The sequence below is a fragment of the Scatophagus argus genome, chromosome 18 (assembly GCF_020382885.2).
Source record: "Scatophagus argus isolate fScaArg1 chromosome 18, fScaArg1.pri, whole genome shotgun sequence".
In the NCBI taxonomy this organism is placed as follows: Eukaryota; Metazoa; Chordata; class Actinopteri; family Scatophagidae; genus Scatophagus; species Scatophagus argus.
The window spans coordinates 4,621,310-4,649,304 of NC_058510.1; the positions used below are offsets into that span (position 1 = coordinate 4,621,310).

General features: G+C 42.3%; 1 protein-coding gene across 5 annotated transcripts in view; it reads right to left on the reverse strand.

The window, feature by feature from the left end:
• sema5a (sema domain, seven thrombospondin repeats (type 1 and type 1-like), transmembrane domain (TM) and short cytoplasmic domain, (semaphorin) 5A) overlaps positions 1-27,995 on the reverse strand; it is a 113,255-nt gene that overhangs the window by 55,127 nt on the left and 30,133 nt on the right. For all 5 annotated transcript variants that reach the window (XR_006841448.1, XM_046371649.1, XM_046371648.1 and 2 more), the window contains 6 exons: positions 19,849-19,948; positions 17,492-17,537; positions 9,188-9,250; positions 6,154-6,252; positions 1,554-1,767; positions 125-410 (listed from right to left, as the gene is read on the reverse strand). Coding sequence is in view for 4 of the 5 variants with exons in the window: in XM_046371649.1 (XP_046227605.1) it covers positions 125-410; positions 1,554-1,767; positions 6,154-6,252; positions 9,188-9,250; positions 17,492-17,537; positions 19,849-19,948 (808 nt within the window). In the remaining variant the exon portion in view is untranslated. The remainder of the gene's footprint in view (positions 1-124; positions 411-1,553; positions 1,768-6,153; positions 6,253-9,187; positions 9,251-17,491; positions 17,538-19,848; positions 19,949-27,995) is intronic.

Genomic DNA, 27,995 nt, shown 5'->3' on the forward strand with positions numbered 1-27,995 from the left:
GTGTGAGAAAAGAAAGCAAGGGCAAGGAAAAAGTGGTCTGGGTTTAGCATCTGGTCCACGGTGGATGTGAATTCTGTTGGAACAATGTAGAAGTAGAACTAAGGCAAAATCTGGTGTTACTCACACGTTGGTAGTGAAAATGCCGTAGAGTAGCTCCAGCTCGGGCAGGTAAAACGTTCCCTGCAGCTCATTGTAGTTGAAGGGGATTTCTCCTGGTCGGGAGCAGTTCAGCCTGGCCTTCATGAAGGTGGTCCACGTGTCCTCTAGGAGGAAGCGGCCGCCAATGTCATTCTTACAGACCCGTCCTGCGCGGGAAAATACCGTCCGGCCGCAGTCATGCTCCACAGCGTTTTCCCGGAAGAAGAAGTAGGTGAAGTTGCCGATATCGTAGGAGGAGACAAAGTTCGGTTCTGTCAAAGGAGAGGTAACACGGGACGAGGAAAATGAAGGCAGAGAAAGAAAAATTGAAGAAAGCAAAGAGAAAGATTAAGTGTGCATAGAGGAAGAAGAAACAATATTTAAGGCTGTGGGAGTACGAGGGAGTCGGGGAGAGACGGGGGACGTGTTATGACTGATTGACTCGTACTGTGTGTGAGCGTGAGGCCCACACAACAGCAGGTGATCAGGATTAATAACTACAGGCCGTGTTATTAATGGCGTTGTGTTGTAATAAGAAAACTCATTTTTCACTCCCCAAACCTAAAGGTTAGGATGAGAAATGGCCAAAACAGGTGTAGCGTAATAGCTCTCCCCTATCTGAAACACACGACCTCCATGACACTGTCACTGCTAAGGCGTTCATCTTTATGTATGACATTATTGGATCTTAACCGCACACTTTATTTTCACTGGCAGTGATTTAATTCTCCTTTAAATGAGAGTGTGTCCCCCCCCCCTCCTCCTCATTTCAACCCTCCTCTCCTCTGCGCAGGTGCAAGGGGAGACAGAGGAAGAAAATCAATTCACCATAAAATTAGTTATTAAGCCTTGTCCCTGAAGGTTGCTGCAAAGCAATGTATGTGGTGGCTTTTAATTTGTTTTTTTGGGTTTTTTTTCAATTTAGCTTAAATGTGAATCAGATAAAAGTCACTTGCTGACAAGATACAGATTGACCTGCTCCACTGTAGGCTGGACACCTTAAGCTGTCTGAAGTTCCCGCTGAGGAGGTTTGCGCTTGAAGTGGGCCTGAGCTTTCAGGGGGAAAAAAGAACATTGATTTGTGAAGAATTCACAATTTTATGCTCCTCAGAGAGAGTTTGAGATAAGTATGATCTTCTAGTTGCTTAGTAAGTAGAGATAATTATTTTTTACTGATTAAAGGCAACAGAAGAATTGTGAAAAGGATCGTTTTTAGCACTTGCCACGCCACTTCACACAGCACAATGGTGATTTGAGTGGGAACACAATCCAGACAGATTCCACCTCCCATGTTAGATAAGCATCTGCCATGATTAAGTTTCCCTGAGCAAAACCCTGATCCCCCATCAGCTGCAGTGCTGATGTTCCATAGGGGAAAGTAAAATTAGATTTACATAAACTTTAACGTCTCCTACCGTTCAGCCACTTGGAGTTGTACTGGGCAGTGCGGAGGGGTGGCAGGCCACCCAGGCTGCGGTAGATGGCGGGGTCTCGCCCAGAGAAGTCCATGGCTGTGGCAGCATAAAGCTCCCCACTGGAGGTGATGAGGGCAGTGGAGTTGTGGAGGGGGTTGTAAGGACACCGAGCCATCCCACTGATCTGGTCATGGATCTCTGTCAAATTTGTCAGCTGCAATTAAGGGGAAAAACAAAATAGGACAAGGTAGAGGAGAGAAGAAGCAAGTTTATAATGGAAAGAGGCAAAATGGATGAGACAAGATGCATTTTCTTAGTATTTCTAAATGATGGATAATTCTAAAAAAACTGCATAAAAATATAGGACAGAGTATCACAGGGCAACATTAAAATTCAAATCACAGAAGTCTGGTAATGTTTTGTTTGTTCCTGCCAAAATGCAAATGATGCAGGATAGAAAAAAATTCTTCATCTCACTGTGTTTTGTTTGGTTTACATCTACTGAGAAACACACACACACAAAAGATATATATGAGCAAAACCTTCAGGAGCAGGAAACATAATTTGCTAATTTTTAGAATCATTAGCAGCATAAAACCCACAAACACAGCAGCTGCTTCAAGTCCATTGTGAAGAAACCAACTGTTCAGAAAGCAATGCGATTCCTAAAAGTGGATTCTTAAATAAAGTCATTTGGCTGCAGTGTTTCCTTGGCTTAAATTTGGATGCCTCTATAGAACAAGCAGCTGTTTGTCTCATTATAACATTATTACACCACACAAGCCTCTCTGAGTCCAAAACAGGCCTGATGTGAGATGCAGTCTTCACTCGTACTCAGCCTTTGAATATGAAGCCAAATCCGACTCCCCGCTCTTTAAAAATACTTCATAGCATGACCCTGGCTTAGCCCTGACACACTGCACTGGTTCTTAGATTGGAAAAAAATATATATATACAAGCCATAGTTCACTGACTCTGCCTTGAATATCAAAAAGAAGTAATGCGTTTTTTAAATCCAAGATGTAATTATATTTTATGGTGCAAAAGTAAACACAGTATACAGGGATTAGCTCATGGTTTCTGCTTCCATCCAAGTTCATCTAAGTTCTGAGGGCCAACGCATGATGCAAAGTATGGAGATTGCACTAATCTCAGGTTTTTCACAAATGATAATTAAAATTATTCTATTTGCAATTACTTTTCCATCACTCAGGATATTCCACATGTTTGACTCCCTGCTGGTCCACCAGTGACAGCACAAATCCTGTAAGATTCACAGCTCAATTTCCCCTCATGCATTTTCACATTTTCAGCGACTGAATAATCCGCTCTTCCACACAGGAGGCCGGACTCCATTCAGTGCACGCGTTAGGGGAAAACAGGCGACTTCTTTAGCCAATTTCCTGGAGCTAGTCGATTTGGATCAGGGGTTCTGTTAACTCCAGTCACCTCTGCTCCGCCAAAACCACCACAAAACAGAGCAGCCCTGTGTGAGCTCTGCCGGCCTGAGATGAAAGCCTGGTATTGACGGGTCTCATTCTGTGGGCCGGAACAGCCGCTTTAAGGTCAGCTGGGTCATTTAGAAAAACAAGAGGAGGAGTGATAAATAGATAGACGGCAGTGCGTCTGTTGCATTTTTAGGAAGAGGAGTGAAAGTCATCTCTATAGTGCACCCAGCAGCTGTGCGAGTAGGACCCTGAAGTGACTTTGAATGCTTCTGATAGAGATGTCAGAGAGACTGCTGTGAGAGCCCGTTGGGTGCTATGTATGGTGCTGCTGAAACACCATTGTGGCTTTTTGAGAAATCTAGCAACAAGCTTCATATAAGCATGACTCACCCTAGCAGCTATCTGCCGTGCAAACAGAACAAACGAGTTTTCAAATTCTGCTGTTGTACAAAACAAAATCCTTATAGAAGTTCCAACTTCAACACTATAATCATCTTTATAATAAGCCCCTTTATTAATACCATTCTGTCAACAAGCACTGAAATTATTATAATAGCTTGACAGATGAGATGAGAAGATTAATTCCACTCCCATGTTAACGAGTAGCTTAATTCATTTTATGGATTTTGTTACCTTTGAGCAGAGCCAGGCTAGCTGCTTGCCCATTTCAAGTCTTTACACTACGCTAAGTGAATTGGCTGCAGCTTCGTGCTTAGCGTACAAACATTAAAGCTGTATCAGTCTTCTCTTGGCAAGAAAACTAAAATGGGAATTTCCCAAAATTTCAAACTTTTCCTTTAATATAATCACAGAGATGAATAGATTGTAACATAACAGTGTGCTAGAAAGGAAGAATCTGCAATCTAATCTTCATTTATTTTAGCATATGTTCATTAGGTGTCCGGAGACCTTGCTTTTCCTACAATGTATTGACTGAAAAAAACAAAAAGAAACATATTAAATGAATTTGGTATTTGAATCGTCAAAAACATTAAATCCACAAATCCAAATACACATATTCAGTACTTCAGTACACGATGTCCTCTTGAAATGACTTTTAAAAAAGCTGTTAAATGGTTCAAAAATGCTCCTCTTTAATGCTTTTAGGTAAAGACATTCTGACTTCTGCTCTTGTTAATGATTTATCACACATAAAAAAGAAAAGAAAAGCCCCTAATCGTCATGATCACTCTCATTATCACCATCAGCATCATCATCAACAGGGGCAGCGCTGCCGAAAGTCAGGGAAATTAACAGCTGCTTAATCTATAACCTCCGAGCACTTATTTAACTAATAAAGTATTCTGCTCCGTCTCTGTTCATCCATCACAGCTGATAGTAAATCTGTCAGAGTGTGATTCCATTGCTGTTGCTGTGCCCAACCTGTGTTTCACAATAACGGACGTTCAGTGGGTAAATATGACAAGGCCTGATGAAATACTGTTGTAATAATGTCATGACATTTCAACTATATGTATTTTCACAGCAGTAAACAGCATTATGAGCCCATGACCTTTGGATGCAGTGCTTTTGGACAAAAACAAATGTCATCATAATAGTAAACTCCTGCCTCCACCACTTCTGATATCTCACAAAGTAGATGTACATATTTGTTTTCGGGTAAACACAACACTCTGGCATTTTAAATGCTCGTCTATACTTAACATCAGTGGATATTTGTCTCGAACAAGAGGGGATAAAACAATTTGTGAACTGGCCATTTCTCAAGAAACACGGTTATTATCACGGTACGCTTTTGTGATAAAATTTAAAGGGTGGCAGCAAGTTAAAAACCAGTGGTTAATACACCCTCCCACCCCCAAAATCATTTTCCAAGAGCCTGCTGAAACGCAACGGCAACTCAAAATGAAAACACTGCACAGCACTAGAATAATAGATAAAATAAAGAAAAAACAACACAATTTGATACAAAGAAGAGAAGCTGTGTGCAATAACTCACTAAGAACAGCAAAGCAGCGCAGAGGAGACAAGGATATGTTTACTTTTAGGCAAACGCCAAGATTATCAGGAGTAATAAGCTCAAGGCAATATTTTGATCACGACATTTAACAAGTTTGAGAAAACACAACTTTGTAAATAATCATGCCTAATAGAATTAATCTTATAATTAGTCCACATCCCCGGCTGCACAACAAAGGAGGTGAGAACAGGCACAACAGCTCAAACAGTAAATCCTGCGATATAAACTACACGACTCAATCACACCTTGATTAAACGTGCTGATCAACCTTGGCCTTCCCTTCTGACACTGTCAGTTTAGTCAATAAGACTTCGGTCTACATATTTGTTTTGTTATCAGGCTTACCCAGCTTGACTTATCACTGTTATTCAAGGATAATAACTTATTAGGGCGTGTTTCTGGAGTAACAAGTATGATTTAACAGAATTTTAGCAAGCACTGGCAATCAACTGTGACAGATATTAGAGAAAAAAAGAAACTTTGGCTGCCGTCAACTTTCATTATGCACTGCAACATGGAGAGGGATTGTAAGGTGAGGGTCACATCACTGACAAAGACAACTGAATGCGTCAGAAAGGCTTATTCTTCAGTGAAGAATAAGATCGCTGAAGAAAAGGGAAAAAGCAGTAACTGTGACTGTCAGTGTGACTGGAATGCATCCAGTGCCAAAAACCTTTCAATGAGTCTGTTATTTCTATTATTTCGATTTCTATGATATAACGATCCTTTAAAGTGAGGTAACTTTTGCTAAACAAGCCCCAATTTTGCGGTGCTGAAAATCTTAATGTAATGAAGAGAAAAGAGCATAACATAGTAGAAAAACAAAAAAACATTGGTTGTAACTGAAATATACCCTTGGTTATATAAAAATGAATAAAACTACACGGCAAAACCTGCAGCTAGTGTGGTTTATAAGGTAGCCAACATGCTAACACATTAGCCTGCCAGCAGTAGTGCTAACTTACACATCATCTTTGATTTCCCTCAGGTGTCTCCCCAACATTATTGTGCAAAAATGACTTGCTGACTTTATTTGGACCAGACAAGGGAGTTTAATATGTTACTTAAACATATGCTTTAACTAAGTTAAGAATAGCATTCTTGTGAGCCAACATAACATGGCAGCAACAAGCAGCAAAAGCAGGCTACAAAGAGAAAGTGATGTTCATACTGTTCGGTTGGTGCAGATGGGGGTGAAGGCATTAGTCCCGCAGGTAAACAGCCTGTTCCCATTCACCAGCAGCACCCTGATGTAGTTCTGGCACTCCTCCTGTGGAAACACACCAGCAAACACACATATCAGAGTTAGCAGTTAGCAGCACCATCATTATCTATCCATTGACAAGCAGCAGCATTAGGCAGAGGGACAAAATTACTTTTTATGCCAATAAATGAGACAAACACCTGCAACTGCGGGAGGGCTACTCTAAAACGTGGCCAAGCTCGACAGAGTCAAATCAAGGCTAATGCCCACACGGCTTAGCCATGTCACATCTTAATTCAACAGGGACCAGATTTGAAGAGGGATCTGAATGAGGTGGAGAACAGATAAATACAACGGGCGCAGGAGAGGACCACTCAGGATTAGTTTAGAAAATTGCCTTGGCTTTGTTGACGAGCCGAAAAGTGAAATAAAAGTGTAGCCTCTCATATGCTTCATTCAAGCCTGTTTCTCTCAACATTAATCAATCCAAGCCATTTTGCTCTATATTATAGTGAAGTACATGCTCAACACTCTTTTCTTGGCTCGCTCCTCCTCTGAGGTTTTGGCCCGAGTTTCTACAAAACCACTCAGCACTTGTTTAAAAGTGCACGACAAATAAAGTGGGACAGGTGAAGTGAAAGATTGATTGGGTGATTGATTTCCACTGAACGAACTTTCAACATCGCTGTCTGGCTTTTGCGCAATTTTGCTGGGGATTTACATCAACAAAACTCATGGCAAATGTAACAACAGCAGCAGTGAGTATTCATGTCAGAGAGCAGCATTACTTTTTGTCCTAGGACAAGGTAATAAACTCAAAGGGTCCCCTCCATCTGAAAGGGGCCACAGCTGGGTTGGTGAGGGCCCCTCGTAGAAATTTAAAACCTTGTAAATCTGCTATTGTGTGAGCCACTCGAGGTGCCCAGGGCGACTTCCCCTCCCCATCTCAAGGGCCTGATTTAGGAGTGGAGGGCACTGGAGGAGAGATGAAGGGAGGAAGGAGGGGAAGGGTTTTTATTTCTCCCTATCAAGATGGACATTGACTCATAAAACAACTCGTTTACTGGTGCTAAGCACAGACTAAGTACGTACTTGTTATGTGTGCCTATATATCTGTGCTATTTGTACAGCTTGTTGTGTACTGTATGCTTGTGCATATGTATGTGTAGGAGTTGGGGTGGATTGTGTGGACTCTGTATAATTCAATTCTTCTCTGCAGTTTGTTTCTACAGTAAATAACGGCGTATTTAATATTTGCCCAGCCTCACAGTCTTGACTTGTTTATGAAAACTTCCTGACAAATGTTCCACGTCTGACTGTAATACAGAAGCTGTTATGCTTGGCTCTCGCATTATAAAACAAAACAGAGGCAGCAATCAAGTCCTGTCAAGTCAATTTAACTCTCCTTTCTTCTCCTGGTTGAAATAAATCAAATACACAAGGGAAGAGCGGACACGTGTATTAAGAAAAAAAAATACAATCACTTGTAAATTCACTCAAAGCACAAGCACGGTATCTTTGTAATAGCTTAAGCGATGGGATATTGCTGCGCGCTGAGCTAGGTAATAAACCATCGAAAGCCCTGTCAACTGCAGGAGAATGTCTTTTAAAAAGTCTTTTAATGCTATTCTTAGTGTACATCACAGGAGCTGATCCTCAGAAGGGAACAGTGAGCAAAACAATTCGACCCTCTCAGACAGAGGCTACTCTAGAGGACTGAGGTAGCTTTAGTCTGTAATTCACAGCAGCTATCTTACGTTGGCCAGCCTGTGCATGTCTATTATGGGCCCCTAACCACCTTTCACAGGAGGATAAATATACAGCGGTTCGCACACACACACACACACACACACACACACACACACACACACACACACAAACACACACACAGATCAGGGCTGGGCAGTTCACCTGCAAGTCAAGTTCAGCTCTTAACCAGCTGTTTGGTCTGCAAGAGCAGGGCAGCTAACCACATACAAAAACAACAGCAACTCCCTTTATGCAAGGTCAACAAGTAAGAGTAAAGCTGTGGTTGGGAAAGCTTTTAACTTCCCAACAAGTCGACTTAGATCCTATCCCACATACGGAGCAGGGATACCCAGTGAGTTCGTTTGTTCAGGCTCCTTGTTGCTTTCAGGCTTCAATGTGTTTCATCAGAACTTGACATTTTTGATTTTAGTGAGCTTTTTGATTGATGTGATGTGTTCACTCACGGGAAACAGGTGATTTCTGCTTCTACAGGACTTAATTCTCTCTTTTTCTGATGCACTGTTGGAAAAGACTGCGACGTGGGGCCTTCGGTTTCATTGGTAAACAGCATGCATTCATTCGTGTGTTATTTTTGTGGATAACCAAACCCACATGGAAATGTTGAACAATCATCAGCTGTTTTGGAGAATGCAGCTTCGCAATTAAAAAGTGTTCAGCAGCGGTGCAGGAGTTCTTTCTGCTCAATAGTTGTTTACGATTACCATACTACTATTTAAAGGAGAACCCCACCAATTTTACAAAGTCATTTATTAGTTGTCTTCCAGGCCTCTGGAAGGAATTTTTATTGAAGTCATTATTTTGAAAATGTACATTTTTTCAGTATGTTGCACTGTGATAAGTCACAAAATGACTTAAGACATCTGCAAATTATTGTTAGGCCATTCGGCTGGTCTAAGTGCAGCCTTGCAGACTTGAGGACATGGCTGTAGACTTTTGCACTGTAAATAGGACGTGCAATGAAATGTGTGTATGAGACACAGACAGTCTACCAAAGACATATTACTGCGTGTACTAAACCATTTGAATACCCTTTTAATTCACCTTAATAACACCACTATGATCATTTAGCTGCTAAGTAGCAACCATGAGCCAAATTCATTGCATTTCACAGAGAACATGATGTTTTTTATATAACCAATACTGAAACTTGTTTTTCTCAACATGGAGACAAGGGTCTGGTAAAGCAATATCAGCGTGACATTTGAAATGCTCAGGCATCACTTAAACTCACCTCAGATTTTCCACGACTGAAGCAGGCTCCCTTGGTGAACTCATCGCAGTGCCACTCCGCCTCCTGCAAAGAGAGAGAAAAACAGCACAGGGCTCACAGTAAATCATCAAGAAGACGCAAGCATCAAACAGCATTTGGCGCCATGTCACCACGAACCAATCTGAAGACCTCTCAGGGAACCAAACAAAACAATGCCTGGCTCTCGACTGTGGCAAAATCCCCACCTTTTTGAAGTCAGTTTGTTGATGTGAGGCAATAAAAATGCCACAGAAGACATTAGAACAAAAGTAACAGAAAACCATACTGTGATGAGTTAGACACACTGGCTCAGGCACTGATTTTTGGATGCTGACTATTCTTTGACTTGAGTGGGAGGACTGGATTAAAGCAGGGAAGAACAGTAAATGAATTTGACATTAACACTGTACTCTCAATCCCACATGTGCACACTCACATAGACACTTACAGCACACCTAAGTTTATAAGCCACGTTAAACACAGGCACAGAATCCAATTAAGGTGCACGCCAAGCAGAGACTTTAAGAAACAGGAGGGATGTGCGTGCAGAGCCGAATTCCAATTTGATTTATGTGTGAGGGAAAAGGGGGGGTCTTAAGACATAACATGCGACGCCCCAGAGTGGGATGTCAAAGTGATTTACATGTGAGGAAGAAACAAGGGGACGCCTTTTACATTTTACAACAGGGGGAATAAGACAAAACCTCGTCTCATCTCCTCCAAGGGTGAAGACACCAGTGTGCTCCAATTTCTACCATTTAATTTCATCCTGACCTCTGGGTTGGTCCCTTCCTCATTGATAAAACTTCTCTATTCATGAAATGAGTGTTGGCCTCGGGACACCAGCGGACCACTAAGACACTCGTGCTTGTGACAGGCAGAATGAGTTGTCACTGTCACCAGCTCTGTATGACTGGCAAAGAAGGGAATACATAACAGCAAAACTGGCAAAAAGTCAGGAAAGTAAAACTATCCAACTTCTATCTTTCTCAGGAAGACACAAGTTTCTGTAGTAATAACCTGGGTAGTGGCCAGAGGCGCAGGACTTCACTCTCTGTGGGAATACAGTAAATATCGCTAACTGAAAGAGAATATTAGATTTCACCTTGGTATCAGGACTGTTTTATGCCAGGACGAGAGGGGAGAGGAAAGCTGAACCCCCCACAGCACTTAGGAGAACTTCTTTCATTTCCTCTTTGAGAAGGCTCTGGGAATTTTCTCTGTGTGTTTTATGACAAGGCCCTTTTGCTTTCCGCCTCACTGGCCTTTGGGAGGCGTAGAGACAACCCATATGTGCACACATAGACAGTAACAGGAGGGAGCTTAGAGGAGAGAGCTCGGGGTGTGTGGTACTATTCAGGGAGGATAAGATGTGCAGCATTAATGGGAGCTGGCTCCTCTCTTTCTCTTCTCAGTGTGTATGCATGTGTGTGTCAGTTCGCATTCCAGGCCAAAGCAGGCTATTCTGGGGCCATGCAGCCACCACAGAAACAAACCACACACATCAGCGCAAGCGGCACAGCCTGCACACACAGCACCACAGCGTGTCCCAGCAGAGTTGAATGTGGGCGCTGAAAAGTGCTTTCACTAATCATAAGGGGGGGGGGGGAACTTGTTAATAGCCTGTAACCTTACTCACTCATGTTTAGTGTAAAAATCAATCAAAATACAATGCCAGATTTCAACTTGAGATCGCATTAAAAACCGCAAAGTGGTTGCTTTTATCATTAGGGGCGGATTATGTGATTCATGATCATTTGAAATAGTACAAAGCAGATTTTCAGAATACTATATATTCCCATTACAGCTATAAGATATCAACTTTATGGCTACTGAAGGAAGTGATGTCCATAAGCCTGTAAGTGTAAGCCTGAAAGCCACCCTATCTGACTGCACTGCCTCAAATGGTCCGGAGTAAAGAACAGAATCACAGGCATGCAAAACCAAGTGCAAGTATCATTAAGAAACGTTAAAAGCTCATTATCGCTCTACTGTGATCCTAAGATGAATCTGTCTTGAATGGAAGTATGTTGGAAATGTGCTGTCGTTAAATAATAATTCTTGGTTTTATCAGAGGAAGCTGCCTTGCAAAGATCCTTTTTTTTTCATGCCGTTGTCACCGAGAAGAAACTGAAATAGAGAGACTTAGTGGGAAACAAAGAAGATGAGAAAATAAGAGAGGATCTGGATTAAATTTAGTGATCTGAACATGGTGGTGAACTGGCCCGATAGAACAAAAGAAAGAAAAAAATCCATCATAGTGCTGTAATCATATTTGGAGAAAATCCATCCATCGGTAGGATTCATGTGGAAAAGCAAACAGCTGTTAGAGGATGATTATGGTTTATTACAACTGTTTATTTTCGAATATTCTGGCATTATTGTCATTGAGTTTGATAACATTTTACTTCCAAAAGTAATGAAATCTAGGAACAACCACCACAACAAAGTGTGGCAGGGCCAAAAACACGGATGGCCAGATGACCAGACAGGTTGAAAATGAGAGAAAAGTTTATCCAGACTACCTAAATCATTTAGCACAAAAGTGTAAGTGAGTAATGTCAGCATAATGCTCAGGTACGACTATGCAAGGTAGAGAAAATCAAAGGATTAAATGATGAATTGATTCTTATTATAATCACAAACATCCCTAAAATTCAGGAAACCTAAAGTCACTCAATTCAGTTAATTCAGTTATCAGTTAATTATTCTGAGCCGTTTGTGTATGCTGAGAGGTGACAGAAGGTCAGCCAGAGGAGGTCTCTAATGCAAATGCTGTTAATTATAACAGATAAAAATGGATGTTTATAATGAACAATCCACTGACCTCCACAGCACCGTGCCAGCAGTGGATAAACAACTGGCTGCACTCGTTCAGGCTTTTTGTATTTCTTTAAACCATAATTCAAATCACAATCGTCTTGGGCAGTACGGTGACCTTGCAAAATAGTGTGTGTGTGGGGGGGATGAACTTTCTTTTGGTTATGGTTAGAGTAACTTGCCACGTTCAGCATGAAGCCTGCTTGCTTGGAGGTTGTTGTTTTCCTTAACATGCAGATAGGGAGGAGAATGCTGCCTGAAATAGGCATCCAAAGGCAGGGTTATACCAACAGTCAACATCTCGTGAGTCAGACTAACAACAAACAGCTTCGAAAATAATTCCACCCTTTGCCTTTTCTTTTTCTTCCCAATAATGTTTAGCTAACCTAAGAGTTTGTTTAGAATCTGCATGATTAAATGATTGCTCCCTTTTTTTTTGCCACGTCTGACAATAATGCAGCCTTGTCACTTCTCCAGATCTCAGCTTACCCTGGGCCAAACTACAATAACAAGACTAATGTTACAACCAACAAGAATAATCCTTTAAGCAAGATAAAACGAGATTAAGATGCAGTGGGAATTTGGCAGAGTTGAGGGCATTCATCTGTTGCTTCAGGGAAGCTGAAATAAAGACTCCTCAGACATGTTGTGTTCTGTGTGTCCAGCCTCTGCTGTCCCCTGCAATGGGTACAATCCTCAGAGATGAACCATTGTGCCTGGGACTCACACTGAGGGACTATTGTCAACGTGAGGTGGGTGCAGGAGAGATACCATGGGAGAAAGGAGGCAGGGATGGAGGTAGAGACAGAAGAAAGGGCAGAGAAAGGAAAATAAGGGACAAACAGACAGAAAAAAACACAACAAAGAGAAAACAGAGTCCAAGTTAGGAGTCAGCCAGAACAAGGGAGACAGTGTGGGCAGAGCGAAGCAGTCAGTGAGACGGAGGAGGGAGTGAGGAGCTGAATTCTAAAACAGCTCTTTTTCCAGACATGATATTGAATATATTTTGCATAAAGAGGGTCCAGAGAACACACTTGCTGCTGACAGCTGTCTCGCTTTATATAATGACTGGCTGTGCGTGTCATCATAAGGAGACAGCCAGCTGAGAGTGAGAGCTGGACAAATCCTGTCGAGGAAATCTAATCTGTCTTATGAATAGCTGATACTACCTTTTGATGTGCTGGCTCAATATTTACCATTCAGACTGATGTCTGCTGATGTAAGCTGCTGAAAGATTTACACACGAAATTGGTCTTGATGTTACGTCTGGGCGAGTGCGCAGGTCTTCCACACTACACGTATCGCCATAGCACCATAAAAACATAAAGTAGTGTAGGAGCGACCCCCTGCCTCTTACTACGCAACCCTTTTGCTTAAATATCAAACGCTATAATATCGCTAAACGTGCTGCTATCTGCATCTCCAATCCTACTGATGCTTTTTATTCTATGCATTTAAATGGCCAAGTTAGCGGGTGCTAGTAATTGAATTAGCAATGCTTCCAGAGCTATAGAGGATGGTTTCTGTTAGCTACTGATTAGCAGGGCTAATTGTCTGTCTGACAAATTGTAATTGCAAGAGACAGGCCCATGAAATACAACAAGTGCAACTGGAGAGAGCCTTTTGTGTGCCTCCTTTCTTTTTAACAACCCAACAATACGAGGGAAGTGAAGAGAAATGGATGCACAGTATACATTTCGACACCATACAGCGGTTGTTGCCAAGCCGAGCTGTTATGGATAGTGTTCACATGTGCCAGTGCAGGAGGAGAGAGAGACGCCCGAGTGAATATCTACTATTTTTCTCCTCCTCTGGTGCTACATTGAATAGTGAACAATGCCACTGATCCTCTTCATCCTAGTGCTTATTGACTAAAGCTGCGCCACAGTGATTCTGTTGAAACTCAGCCACAGTGTCTGCATCCTGTTTCAATTTAATGCACTGGAAAAAAGCAAGATCATAATTGTATTCTTAAAATGGGATGCTTTTTTAAATGTAATTTTTTTTTTTTGCTTAGAATATTGTGAATTCAACAAGTTCTTATTATGCCTGCAAACTAGACACTTTGAGCTTTCAGGACCAGCATGACAGTGTGTAGCCTGTTATTAGACCAGGTGCGCAAGGTTGAAGATGGAGCTAAAAAGAAAAGTGCAGGGGGGGATGATTATATTTGCGTATTCTGCAATGTCAAAGGATTTTGAATAGCTCATGGACAGATGGAAAAACAAGGCTGAGTGGTACATCGGGCCGATTTGGCCTTTTATTGGCCCTGGCAACAAGATGGGAAAGTGAACACAATGCAAATGCAGAAGGGACGATTCATCAGCGTTTGTCGACCTTCTGCTGTGGGCCATGGAAGGTGGATAATGGTGATGCCAGCGTTGATTTGGCTGCCCAAGGTTGGCAGCAACCGAGGGCAGGGAGCTGAGTGAGGGACAGAAGGGGCAAAAGGACAATCCCAAACAGATGTGAGCTATAAAGTGGGATTCACCTGTAGATGGGGGAAAGGTATTTTGCTTTCTGGCTGCTGGGGTAGCTCTAAATGTCTCGTTAGTTGTGCAGCCAAAGAGTTAAGTTCTGCTTTTTTTTTTTTGTATTTAAGCTGCACAAGTTTGAAAGTGGAGCAAGGAGAAAAGTGTCAACCTTTTGTTCCTGACAGTGTTTTCCAGATCAGTGAAGATGAGGGTAGAGGTTGACAGGGAGAGAAAAGACTCTTCAGGCTGGAAGGACACTGCAGAAAAAAAAAACTTTAAGTACCAGACATTAACTCCAATCAAGGCCAGAGGGAGGGCTGACTCATGTTTCAAAACCCGACTCTCTGCACTTCCCAGATTGCCTTTCAGTTTGAGTACATGCTAGCTAGTTTATGTAATATAGAAAATGTCGTTTTTAAATTGTTTATAATCCTGAAAGTGTGCACCTGTTGTATGAACAGCTCCTCAGACAAACCTTTATACCTTTCTGAAGTGACTAAACCCTTTCTGCTCCCAGCAATTACTGACCAGCTCTGAGGGATGGCCATGAAAAACACATGGCCAATGAAAATATAAAAGTTCTCAGATGGCTTAACATCAGTTCATTTAACAAAGGTCCTCCTTCTCTCCAACTTCTGATGTTCTTAGGTGTTTTCTATTTTTTATTACCTCCAAGCAAGGAGGGTATTTACTGAGGAGATTATGGTTGCTGGGCTCAGGCTTTATCGATCTCTGAGTCTCGGCTCGATATGAGCAATACACTGGGTTAGACCAGCAGTGTTCAGCTACCACCTGAAGTGTCACTACTCTCTAAACCCTCCATAACAAAATGGTAAACTACCGAGCACTCTGGGTTTATTTTATGCTTTGCAGAATGCTTGAAAACAACTCAAATCATACTGCAACCAAGGGCAGGAAAAGAGGGTGGGATTCATTTTACCTTCATGCAGCATCAGACCTTGGTGGTGGTTGTTTTCATAAATGTTTCATGCATGTACATACAAGATGAGATCAGCCTGCCATCGATCATATGGTAATTATACCCACCTCTTTAGAGTATTATGGGCTGTGTGTATTACACTGGCTCTAAGCCTTGTGCTCTGTCAGACCATACACAGCCTCCCTCTTAGCGCTGCCAGCCATGCAAGAACAAATCACTGCCACTGGGCATTATCTGACAGGGCTGATGCATGGGGATGGGGTGAAATCACAAAGACAAGCGTAGGTGTAGCTTTTAGCTTGTTTTCCTTCTGCAGTAAAGAAAGGGGAAAAAAGAAGCTCATGCAACTCTTCTGAACAACGGTGCAACCGACATAAAACGCACCACGACTAACGACTGCTTATGCTCAGACTTTCATTGTTTGCTTTGGCACTTCCAGCTCCATATTCTCTTGTAAATCTATTTGATCAATCAGCAATGCATGTAACATGAGTGGAGCAACAGTGCCAAAAGGGAAATCCATTCAAGTCTTTCAAATCCAACAGCAATAAGAATGACAAATACATACGAACTCAGTCACAGAGGCACCCAAGTCTCTGTACAATTAATTTTTCTTCATGCAAGGATGAAAAATGAGGAAATAAAGACAAAGATTTGAGAGGAAGGTGAATAGAAGAACAGCACTTCAGCAGTTGAACTTAGCCTTGACTCTACAGCCCTGGTCCAATCAAATGCAAAGCAGGGAGTAGTGCGCAGGTCAGCTTAAATTGGCTCTGGGCCTCGGCAGGGATTATCAGGTTCTGAGAAGAAGACTTGGAGATGAGGGGCTGGTTGAGCTGGGGGAATGTCCTCGCTGATTCTGCAGCGGCAGCCGAGCGCAGGATGAAATAAAGAAGGGGGGATGATTGGGTGTGCGAATGGCACAGAGCATCTTTAAAAAGCATCTGTGTCCCAGTGAGCGGCCACAAAAGACTGGCTCTGCATGAATCCTCGTCTCTCTCTGTGGGGGGTTTCTCTGCTTTCTTCCCTCAGTCTGTTGATTTCTTTTTTGTGTGCTGCCCTCCACTCCTCCCAGTCCAACAAATTCAGCCGTGCTTGTTATTTCATCTGACCGTTTTTCTCATTTTCCCTTTCCAGTCGGATTTATATCAACACTGCTCCCTCCAGTCTCCCTTTTGTTCCATTCAGCCATTTTAGCACCACTGTTTCTCTTTCGTTCCCTCCTCATCCTCTCCCCTGGTTTTCCAGGGTGTAAATGGCAAACATCAGCAGTTGTCTAATCATCAAAGATACCTTGCTGCTACCACCTAGAAGTACACCCGCCGATGTCAATGTTTGTATGGTAACTCAGTGGGTCACAACACGCTTAGGTCCACGGGGTGGGGGTGGGGGGGCATGGAAGTATGGAAAAAAGAAAGAAAACAAGAAAGCGACAGCATGCGGAAGAGTGGCAGTGAAGGACAGAAAAGTGTAACTGCCACTTTTATTGATGCATGTTTTGTACAGGCATGTCATCATCCAGAAACTGAAGTCTGCATTCTTTCATTTCTGTATAGTATTTCACAGTATTTCTGTATAGTATTTTACATTTTGGTCGTCTCCTGCGGCAGAAGAGTTCAACCAAAATAGTAAACTCATACTAAAGAAGCTGCACGAGGCGTAAACACCCTAGAAAATGTGGAAAAGTGCAGCTGCAGAGTATATGTCAAATACAGTTTCAAATTGGATTTAAACACTCTTTACCTCCCTGTGTGTATCAACCCACAGCACTGTCGACCAAACCCACTGTCACTCCACCGGATGGGAAGTTGTTGTGACATGTGAAATGCTAAAACCATTTTACTGTAACGGCTTTAAGTTGTGGGAGCTGGCAGCATGCTACAACTGTAGCACGGTGTTTGTTGGAGGCGGGCAGAGCTCTGGATGCCAGTGCCAGCTTGACTGTAAGAGTCATACGAGCAGACAGAGCGAGTAGATATTCGCTCAGGAAAGCGGGTGAGTCAGACTGAGGGAGAATCAGAGCGACAAGAGCGGGAGAGAATTAGCACTCACCTGGATCAGTGTCAGGTCTTCCAGATTGAGCCTGAAGAGGTGATTTCTGTGGAAAGGTGGAAAGGAGGAAGTATGTTAGTTGCTGGAGACATTTTTTGTTAAAATACCGAGAGAAAAAAATATGTGTGGATGTTACAACATCTATTCTTAGAAGCCAAAGCTTTTTATCTGTGGTCTAACTCTCTCTAGTTCTCTCATCTCCACCCCACTACCCATATAGTGCCGCCGGTACAAAGGGATCCTCATAAGGAGCAAACTGTGTGGATGGATTCAACCACTGCTGAAAATAACGGACCTCCAGGTTTATCAAACCCATAATTTGGAGACCAAAATATGGAATTAGATTTGTGACGAATATGATGAAAGAAGTTTGAAAGCAAAAAACACCATCTGATAATATGTCTCTTTTGTTTAAAGTTTCCTCTGCTTCTTTCTCACTCAGCAGACTTTTGCTCTCACTGTCAGCTCTCTCGATTGCACCGTCTGACTTTTCCGACACAAGCCTCATGGGCGTGTTTTCTCAGGGGTGTGTTTTGTTTGATCCTAAGGACACAACTGTGACTCCATACAAAAAGGCCAGATGAAGCAGTGCTAAAACATTTGACAGTATGCTACTACTTCCTGGTGTTGTGTGCACATGAGAAATAGGGAGCAAGTGACAGAGAAAGGCAGAGATCGTGAGAAAATCAAAGCCTGAAACGTCACACTAATAACTGGCTATCCTGCTTTCCCTGAAGCTTTTCAAATTTGCACAGCACAGACAAAACGGTTTCATCTGCATTCCCAACTTCTCTAGAAACATTAGGTTGTAATAAATGCCTTCTCAAGAGGAATATTTAGTTTACTGAATAATGATGTCAGGCAGTCCTCCAAAATCATTGTATACCATTACCTGAATGACAGTTAGAACTAAAATTGTTTATTGTAATTTTTCCCTATTATTACTACTATTATTCATATTTTGCAGTTTTGTTCCAGAAGAATTTTGTTGGCTCATGCCACCAAAAGAAAAATGCATTAAACCTTTGAAAAGATTACAGTCATTTTGCAGCACAGATTGACCTAAGAAATTTTTTATTGCATTGCTTAAAACCTTATTTATAGGCAGAGAACTTGCAATAGCTTTAACAATAATCCATAATGTGCCTTTCTTTCATATCAGCGATCACTTTTAAAGAGCAAGTATTGTTTTTTCATAAAGGTAGATATCTCATTTTGGAGATATCACAAACACACACACACACACATTCGCACACACACACACACCTTCACAGAGACCTATCAGTCTCCAGAAGAGTGGCTATCAGCCAGGTCTCTGTGTGGCCACGGCCCCCATTTTTACTGTATTGATATTTGCATCGATCCCTCTTTCCTTCCATTATCACTCATTCTTCTAACGCAGCCTGCAGCCATCCATCCAGCCACATCGCCTTTTACAGTTAGACGCTCAACAGCCACCGAGTTGGCACCGCAAAGTGAACTAAATCTCTTATTTGATTTTTTGAGTGCTCCAAATAGCATGTGTTGATAGAATTGGCTGAAGTGGTAGCTAAAAATAAAAGCCTGTCAGCAGAAACATTGTGTTCCTGTTGTATATTATATTATATATTCACAATTTTGCTGTTTCAGTGGGAATTCGTTCACCTCTTCAACCTTTCCTCTTCATGTATCCACGCATACACACTTTCCCTGATTAGCCTTTTCCATCTAAGTTCCTGGGGTGCATTAGTAAATTCCCAGGGCTCACTTTGTTTGTTGTTGTTTCTTCCTGCTGGCTCCTCTGTTACCTCCTGTTCACATTGTAGTGAGTGTCTTTCTATTGACAACTAAGCCATTAAGAGAAGTGCAGAGCGCACTTCATCAGCCACAGGCTCGCACAGCGTGAACGTATACACCCAGTCCTTAGGTACACGCACACACACACACACACACACACACACACACACTGAGGGATACATGCAGGCTTTAATTTTATCACATGCCAGCATGAACAATGCAAGAAAATGTGGAGTTAAAAGCAAAAGTGTTTGTCACTAAATGTGTGCAATCTCTTTCAAATTCAGTACCTCAATCACAGAGAAACTGTAAACACACACACACACGCACACACACACACACCCACACACATAAACACACTCCTGGCTGGTCTTGCCAAAGACAACAACCCTCAAAGCCATTTTTCTCTAGCTTTTGAAGACATAGAGAAAGTGATCATTACTCATGCAATGCACCAGCAAACACTGAAAAATGGGGAATGAAAGACAAGACAATAAAGGTACAGACAACAAAAGAAAGAGACCTAAGGGAAGAAGAAATGAGGCAGAAAGAAAGCCAAAAAGACCTCTGATATGGTTTACCTGGCACCGACGATCAGTTCGTTCTGGCCAGGGTCAAAGGTCAGCTGTGAGTAATCCACCGTGCCCTCTGCCTTGAACCTGAAGATCCACGGCTCCATCTCTGCCAACGACACCACAGGACACAACAACAGTGAGCCAATCAGAGCGGAGAGTTCATGACTGCGAACGACAGCTGGGCTGATGGATTAGCTGCGTTCAAAGGGCTGCTGTAACTTTTCTCAAGACACTCAAAGGCCACTTTTTGATAGCAACAACGTCTTTCTGCTACTGTCTTTGTTCTCATTAATTTTCATCTTTCCTTTCAACCTTACCTTCATATTTAGTGATGCTGCTGAGCATGTGCGAAGTAAATACCATGACAAGAAATCAGCAGGAGTGTTTCAGACTATAATTGAATTGAAACTGTGAAAGTTATATTGCAGTAATTCTGCATTACTGGCAGGAGCAAAGTAAACACTTATTGTCACACATCAGTACAGCCTGCAATAAGGAACTGAAGAGATAGGGCTAATTAAAAACAATTAGCTGTGTGGGGAGTCAGGCCACCTGCCATATGTGGTAAGACAATGATATCATGAACGGCTGTGCCTCAGCCGCCCTACAAGACACAGCACACCCAAGCAAATAGCTCCCTGAAGAGTAGTGTGTGCGTGTGTGTGTGTGTGTGTGTGTGTGTGTGTGTGTGGGTGGGTGGGGGGACACTGGTGGGGGGAAATATATTTACATTTAGTACTGAAGTTCAATTAAAACATACTTGTACAGTATAACACTTCTACTACATTAGATTTCAGAGAGAAATTGTTGTAGTTTGCACTGCACTGCATTTATTTAATAGCATTTACATACAAAATAAATGCTATTAATAAAATCATTTTATAGAGATATTGTGCATTTTTATAGATTAGACTAGCAAACAGTATATATAGCAGTTAAGATTAGCTGCAAGATAAACAGCTACAATGACATTAAAATGCTGCTTTTAGGTTAATGCATCATGAATAATAACATAATAGTAAGAGAAGATAATAAGAAATTGATCATACTTTTACTTTTAATACTTGCTGATGGTACTTGTGAATGTTGTTTAAGTTGGATTTTGAAGGCAGAACTTTTCTTGTAATGTAATTTGTAGTAATTTGACTCAAGGCTGTAAAAGACACTGGGAATGAAAATCACCTTTAAAGTAAAGAAAGAAAAATCCTCCCTCCTTCCTTGTTACAGTCTTTACATTCTGGGTAAACCTGTCCTGACTCGACTTTTAACATTTTAGGTGTTTTTGTTTGCTTTAAGGCGATCGGTGTTTGAATAAAGAACAAAAATGCTCAGAAACATCCTGGGCTGATAAGGTCACACATTTAAAAAATCATTTTGTACGGTTCACAACACTCCTCGTGTGCGTTTGTGGCTCTCAGCCTCTTTTTCTTAAAACCCATGAAAACAAAAGTGAAAGCTGAGACCACTCTTCATAAGTGAATGTGCACAAACCAGTGAAATTCAGCTTCTTGTGACTCGGTGAGCAGTCCTTTGATTTCTGTGCACCATCACGGCTGGTGATTGACTGCTTTAATGGAAATGTATACTGCGGATGAACTCTGAAGATCTGACTTTTTATGGAAATTGACCTTGTCTGCTGCAACATAGCACGGTGGATACATGCCCACATAAAAAGAGAGCACGAGAGAGAGACATCCCAGACAGACACTGACATCTCATCCACAACATGCCTGTTCTCATGGCGCCCAACCCATTAACCCCTGACCAATCGAATCACAGGCCTGGTTGTAGAGCGACGAGGTCGGCCTGTCTACTGTCTGGTTACCCGATAGGTTTAGTTCAGGGTGGTCAATCAGTCATCGCGGTGACATGCTTTCGTCATCACTCACATGCACACACAGGTCGGATTACACTCGCAAAAGGCATCACCAGATACTAAACATCATCTCCAAGTAGCAAGAAATTCCTAATTATGAATAAGTTGTCTTTCCAGGAAGGCAGAATTTTCAGCAGTGGATGCCACATTGATTTGAAATCATTCATAACTACATCTGTGAGCTCTTTCCAGACAAAAGAAAAAAAGGACTTTTAATTTACGGAGGAGCTTTCCATCGGGGCCAGAACGGAGGGAGAGGACAGCTTGAATATCCTCCTCGAAACACATTATCTGCTTCTTCTGGCACACCTGTCAGACGACGTTTCAAATGAAAGCACGCTCTCTTGTCACTGCATCAAAAGCAAGCACTTTGGGTTTCGGCGACAAACGTGGGATTTCTGAGTTGTTCAAAATGAGGACAAACAGAGGAAGAAAATGGGGCCTTGCAAAGAACATCTGCCTCCTCAAGCTCACGTAGTGGGACCAAACTCTGGCTCTCCTAACAAAACAATATCATCTGCTTTGCCACTGTTTGCAAAGGCATTTCCCCTTGTTCTCTTTCAAGTCTCCGGTGACAAGTACAAGGGAAGTGAAATAGGAAAAAGCATCACGCATCTGGTTTCACCGTGCTAATACATTTTCATTAGCCGCGGTGAGATAAATATCTGGGAGATCACGGTCGACTTCACCCCAGGAGAATTCATTTTGCTTAATGGCTGCTGCTCTGGTTATTCTGGAGGGAGACACAAAGTTTTGGATGTGCCAATCCTTTGGCTCCACTGGACTTGTTTTTCACACTATCAAGAGGATCCCTGGAATACAAATGTAGCTGTGACAACCCCGGGGGAAGACGGCGCTTGACGAACCCAGCCTCTCCCCATAAATCTCCCTGACTCACCGGGGGAGGCTCGCTAACGGGGTGATGGAGTGTGTGTGTGTGTGTGAGTGTGCGTGTGTGACACTGAAAGAGAGACGAGAGGATATTTGCTGGGAAAAGGGGCAAAAGGTTTTAATTGAACACAACAGCACTCAAAGGATTTATGGCCCTTTGTGACGAGGCCAAGGACCATTCATAAACATTCATAACCGGAGTGGATGGGCCCTCCCAAGGCTGCAGAGCTAAATATACAGAGCTTCACAAAGTCAAACTCATGGGGGTTTAGCAGATCAAAGTTTGGCTTTACTACAGGGAAACAAAACTGTGGAACTGTAGAAAGATTTTTCAGAAACAACACTGTGGGTAAACCGGCTTCACTTCACCACTGAGACTAATCACACTGATCTGAACTTGTAATATTTGTTTTTGGATGGGCTGTAATATTTTAGGGACCCACGCAGAGGTTTTTACACTCTGACAAGAACAACCTGAACAGTAGCTAATGAAAAAAAACCAAAACAAATCCTATTCCCCACCTCACTTCCTAGATTTCAGGCCTGCCTTGCACATTACAGGGGTTCATGTCAGCTGCACTTTAAATGCATGTGATAATGTGATCACATCACAGCCATGCTTGCACAGAGGCTGTCTGAATCAAGGGGATTGGCTTCCTTTGAGACAGAGGTGTAATCGCATACAAACACACACACACGTGTGCAGACTTACATGCACGTGGATGAAATGAAATGAAAATGCAGATGACAGCCAGGGCTCTGGGCCAACATAAAACCAGGGAACACACACTTACGCACCCACCCCTCCTTTCTTGGTCCCATCTCATCCCCTTAACCCCTGTCTCCCTCCTCCTCAAAATAGAACCCATCACTCACATCCCGTTTGTTATTCCCCGCTTTGACACGCAGCAGTTGGCACAAAGACAAAATGACAGGATATATAAATATTTACACCCTGAATCAGAGGCCACGCCAGTCTCCTGTCTGCCTGCACTCAAAGTTAGTGCTCTATAGTACTGCCAGGCCAGCAACAATGGCAACATGTGGAACCAATTCGAAAACATGAATGGTTTTTCTGTGACTAGGGTAAATAGAGTGTGGCAGCAGGCACACACATAAATGAAGAGCCAATTCACTCTAAAGGCATCTGTGTGGTATTGGGCAGCAGAAAGAATGGCAACTATTTGGTCAAGTTGATGTGAGGAAACGATTTGGCTTTGCGGTCGAAAAACAAACACCTGCCCAGCCTGAGAAAGTGTAAAGCAAAAGGAAAGGTCAGTTAAGAGCTTGGTGCGCCGGTCTGTGCTTGAAGGTTTTCTTCCAATTATGTTATTTCGAGCAAGAAAAACAAGCACATTTTGCAGCTAAAAGTTCTGGGACTCAGATTACTGTGGTAGTGCTGTGGGCCCTGGGGCAGCGAGTGAATCGTGCAAGACAAACCACCATGAAACCACAAATAAGTGCCCAATAAAATATTTAAATCTAATGTATATTTAGGGCTGGAGTCCTTTGGTTTGAGTGGTGCGGGAGAGGAGACAAGCTTTTAACAAGATGACCAAATCTCTTCAGGCCACTTGACAAAAAAGACACGAGTGAGGAAATGACATGTGGGATTTTTAATGCAGCGGAGTAAATGAAAGACATACAAATTCAAAAATTTTCCTGCTTCGTGGCATCGTCAGCCCATCATCCATTAAAATAACACATGGCTAGAACAAAGCTGACGTTGGACATGAGCAGAGTGGAGATAATGTTTTGAAATGAAGCTCCAAAGACCTTGCAGGACTTTAAATTTAAAACAATCACTCCCAAATGACCAATTAAAAGATCTCTGATACCAGTTGTAGCCTGTTGCATTTATGAATGCTGTGAGGCCGTTTGTTTTTTTTTTTTCCCGCCCTGCTTTCACTCCCCTCTCTCTAACGATGTGTTAGCCGTTCAGGGATGATAAAAGCTGAGCTCAGTCGGCGGCTGTAAAACAAGTCTGCTGGTTCCACTCCTCTGAGACATGGCCCCTCAGCTTGGCCCGTGAAGGCATTGTTTACACCACAGTTTATAACCTTTAAAAGCCTTCAAGCCTACACTCAGGAACACTTGTTAAATACAACACTTTATTAATACAGTATATCTCAGGGGGTTTGAGCTACAATAACACCACAAATACTCAGAGATCTTGGCCAAAATATATCCTTTGCCAAGAATAGGGATTAGGTCTTTCAACACCCCTCCTGAAAATGATTCTATAAATACACATTTGCATTGGACCTCTGCTAAAGCTACATTCAGACCTGTCTTTTAGTGAAAGTGTACCTTTTGGGTAAACATTTGGGACTCAACTGAACAGTGTACTTTCTTTCTGAAACCCTACATTTGTAAAACCGCCATACGGAGCAGAAAGCGCTCTTTAGACTATAGCACCCTTGCACCACAGTAGCAGTTCTGTCAGCCAAGTGTTGTGCCAAGTCAGAAAACCACCATCCCCAGCGGGGTCAAACCCATGTGAGCCACACCCTTCAACAGTCAGGCCACAATTACACACACACATACACACACACAGAAAGAAATGCTGTCACTGGAACACACTCAGACAAGCCTTGACCTTGACTTCTCATGACGGGGCATGACCACTCTGAGATGTGCATCCTTTTTTTGAACCAGTCCAGCGATTAGAGACTGCGAGCTGTTTCAGTAAGTCAAGCAGAACCACTGAAACCAGCTACTACAGGAAAGAAGCCTTAATTTCCAAATACCCTTCATCTAGTGTCACTCCCAACCTTGAACAGAAAAAAATACATTTTTACATTTTTTGCCTCATGCCGGAATGCATTAACCTATCTGCTGCTGATTCATCCATTAAATATTTCTTTAACACAGGTGTTTAACCTCTAAAATGTCAGAAAAATATGAACAATTAAAATATTGATGCTCCACAGACCAAAGTGATGTTGTCAAATCGTTTGTTTTGTCTCACAAACTGTCCTAAAACACAATTTATGAGAGAAAACAAAGAAAAGCCAAAGAAATCCTCAGAGTTAAGAGGCTCGAACAAGGTCAATTTAACATGCTCTTTAAATGGCTTAGATGATTAAGTTGACTAAGTTTTCTAATTCATCTGATAAACTGTTTGAGTAATTTTTCCCTTGAAGCAATAGTTTGCCTTTATTTTTTATTTTTTTGCAGAGAATTAGATGAGAACACTGATAGCACTCTTGAATCTGTACACCAGTTATGGAGCTGCATCTTGCATCCTAACAATAAAACACAGTATGTGTCTGTTTCAGGCTTGAGGCCCTCCATTACGTTAAGTTTTCATCCCTATGAGGGAAAAAGTTTGGGAACCCCTGCTTTAAATATATCTCTGTGTACGTCCAATGGGGATAAGGTTTGCCTGGACAGAGTGGGAGTGTAATGCTGTTGTGATCCACAGGGGCATGTTTAATGTGTTTGTAGTCCTCCCGGCTCGCCTGAAGAGGAGCCATGGCAGCCTCGCTCTGCACATTCTCAACAACCAGGGATTACACTCGGCTATATTACATGGAGTACAATGACTCACAACAGAGAATGATAATAGGTTTAAAGAGAGGTTTCTCTTCCCTCACGCATCGATCGCGTCTGAACGTACACGCGCGTATGTGTATATGTGTCGGCGTATTTTGTATTGACTCAGCTTTTTAGAGTTTACTGCAAGAGAAAAGCAAAGGCTGTAATTTGGCAGTCTCTTAAAAAGCTTTGTATACCGTACGACTCACAACAATGATATGTGTTTGAACCACACAAAGACTGTCATCAGCCCATGAAAGGAAAGTTATTAAAAAAAAAAAACTGGGCAAAAACATTACCAAAAAAGACAAAGATTAATGAGCATCTTCATGTGACCATGGGAATTAGCAGCTGCTCTGCAAATGCTCCTGATTCTTATCCAAGGTGAGAATGAATGAGACTGGGGTGTAAACAAAAAGTCTGCTGTAAAGCTTCATGTCCTGGAAAACAAAGGTGATGTGTACGCAGTCAGCAAGCAAGAAACTCAGGGGTGAATTTTTTGGAGGGGTCAACAGGTTTAACAAGCCAATGAAACGATACAGCCTGTGCCTGTTCCTGCATTAGTTAGTTCGATCTAATTTCATGGACAATATTTCCACTCTTTAACAGAGTGAACACACGTGAGTGTCGCTGAGTTGACTGCTTTGTAACCCAAAGAGAGCACAGAGACTTACCCACCCATTCATCCATACGAACTCAAACACCGAAGGCGCAAGAGGATGCCCTTAATTGTAACTTGAACCTTGAAATATCATACTGACACCACCCACTGCAACTGAAAAGACTGAAAGGCTGCCCAGTGAAGCAGCCTGTGGAAGATGAGAAAAGGTTCAACTAGTTCTAGCCCTTGGGAATGTCAAGTAGGAGACAACTCATTTTCCTTCCCTTGGGAAAAAGAAGCTTGGCTGTTTTCCTCTTCACTTAATGATGTAAAAGTACTGTGCACTCACTTAATTCTTCGTGATTTTAGTTCACAAACAACCAGACTGGATAAACTGACCTTTTAGCTTTAAAAATGCAATCAGCTAAACCATCACAGCTGAACATTCAGACCGAAGACGCTGAATCACAGACTGTGAAGCCTCGAGTTTATCTCTCTTTCTTTTCTCTCTCTCTTCTATACAGTAGGCTTTGTGTTAGTGAACCATGTCAGATTGCTAACTGTAATGTCGACAATTTTTATTAATGCTCTTATATTTCAACCAAAGCATTAAGCCACTGGAGCTTAATGGTCCATTCTGGTCCATTAGAGAACACAAACGCATGGGCCACAGCTGACCCCACTGGCTGCCGTGTGATCCCCCTCATACAGAAAGCATAAGGCTGGAACATATCACAGAGAGGTTAGAGTGCCACCTCAGCTTACAATGAAGCCAGAAAGACAGAGTGTAAGAGAGAGAGAGAGAGAGAGGAAAGAGAAGAGGAAAGACAAGAGGAAAGAGATGGGGATCCTGGGTGGTTACACTGAATATGAATCTTTACATGCACGCGGCTCTTTGGACACACACAGTGACCTTGGTCCTCCGGTCAATTTTGTCCTAGACAGACTGCTATGTGATTATCTGACTGGGACTCTGCTGTACTGAAAACAGCTCAATGACATTTTGCTGCTTGGCAGTGAGTAGACAGGACTCCATTGATCGCTATAGATACCTTCTTTCGACTAAGTTTCACAGCATTTCATTACAGTTTAGCTGCTCAATAACAATGTAAGCCAAAGGATAAGGACATTGAAATCCGAAGCGGAGTGTATTGTATCTAAAAACTGCAGAGCCATGTAGTAATTAAAGGCCTACAAGGAAGGTGGCGTCTGCTTGTTCTCTCAAGGGAAGGAACAAAAACGACA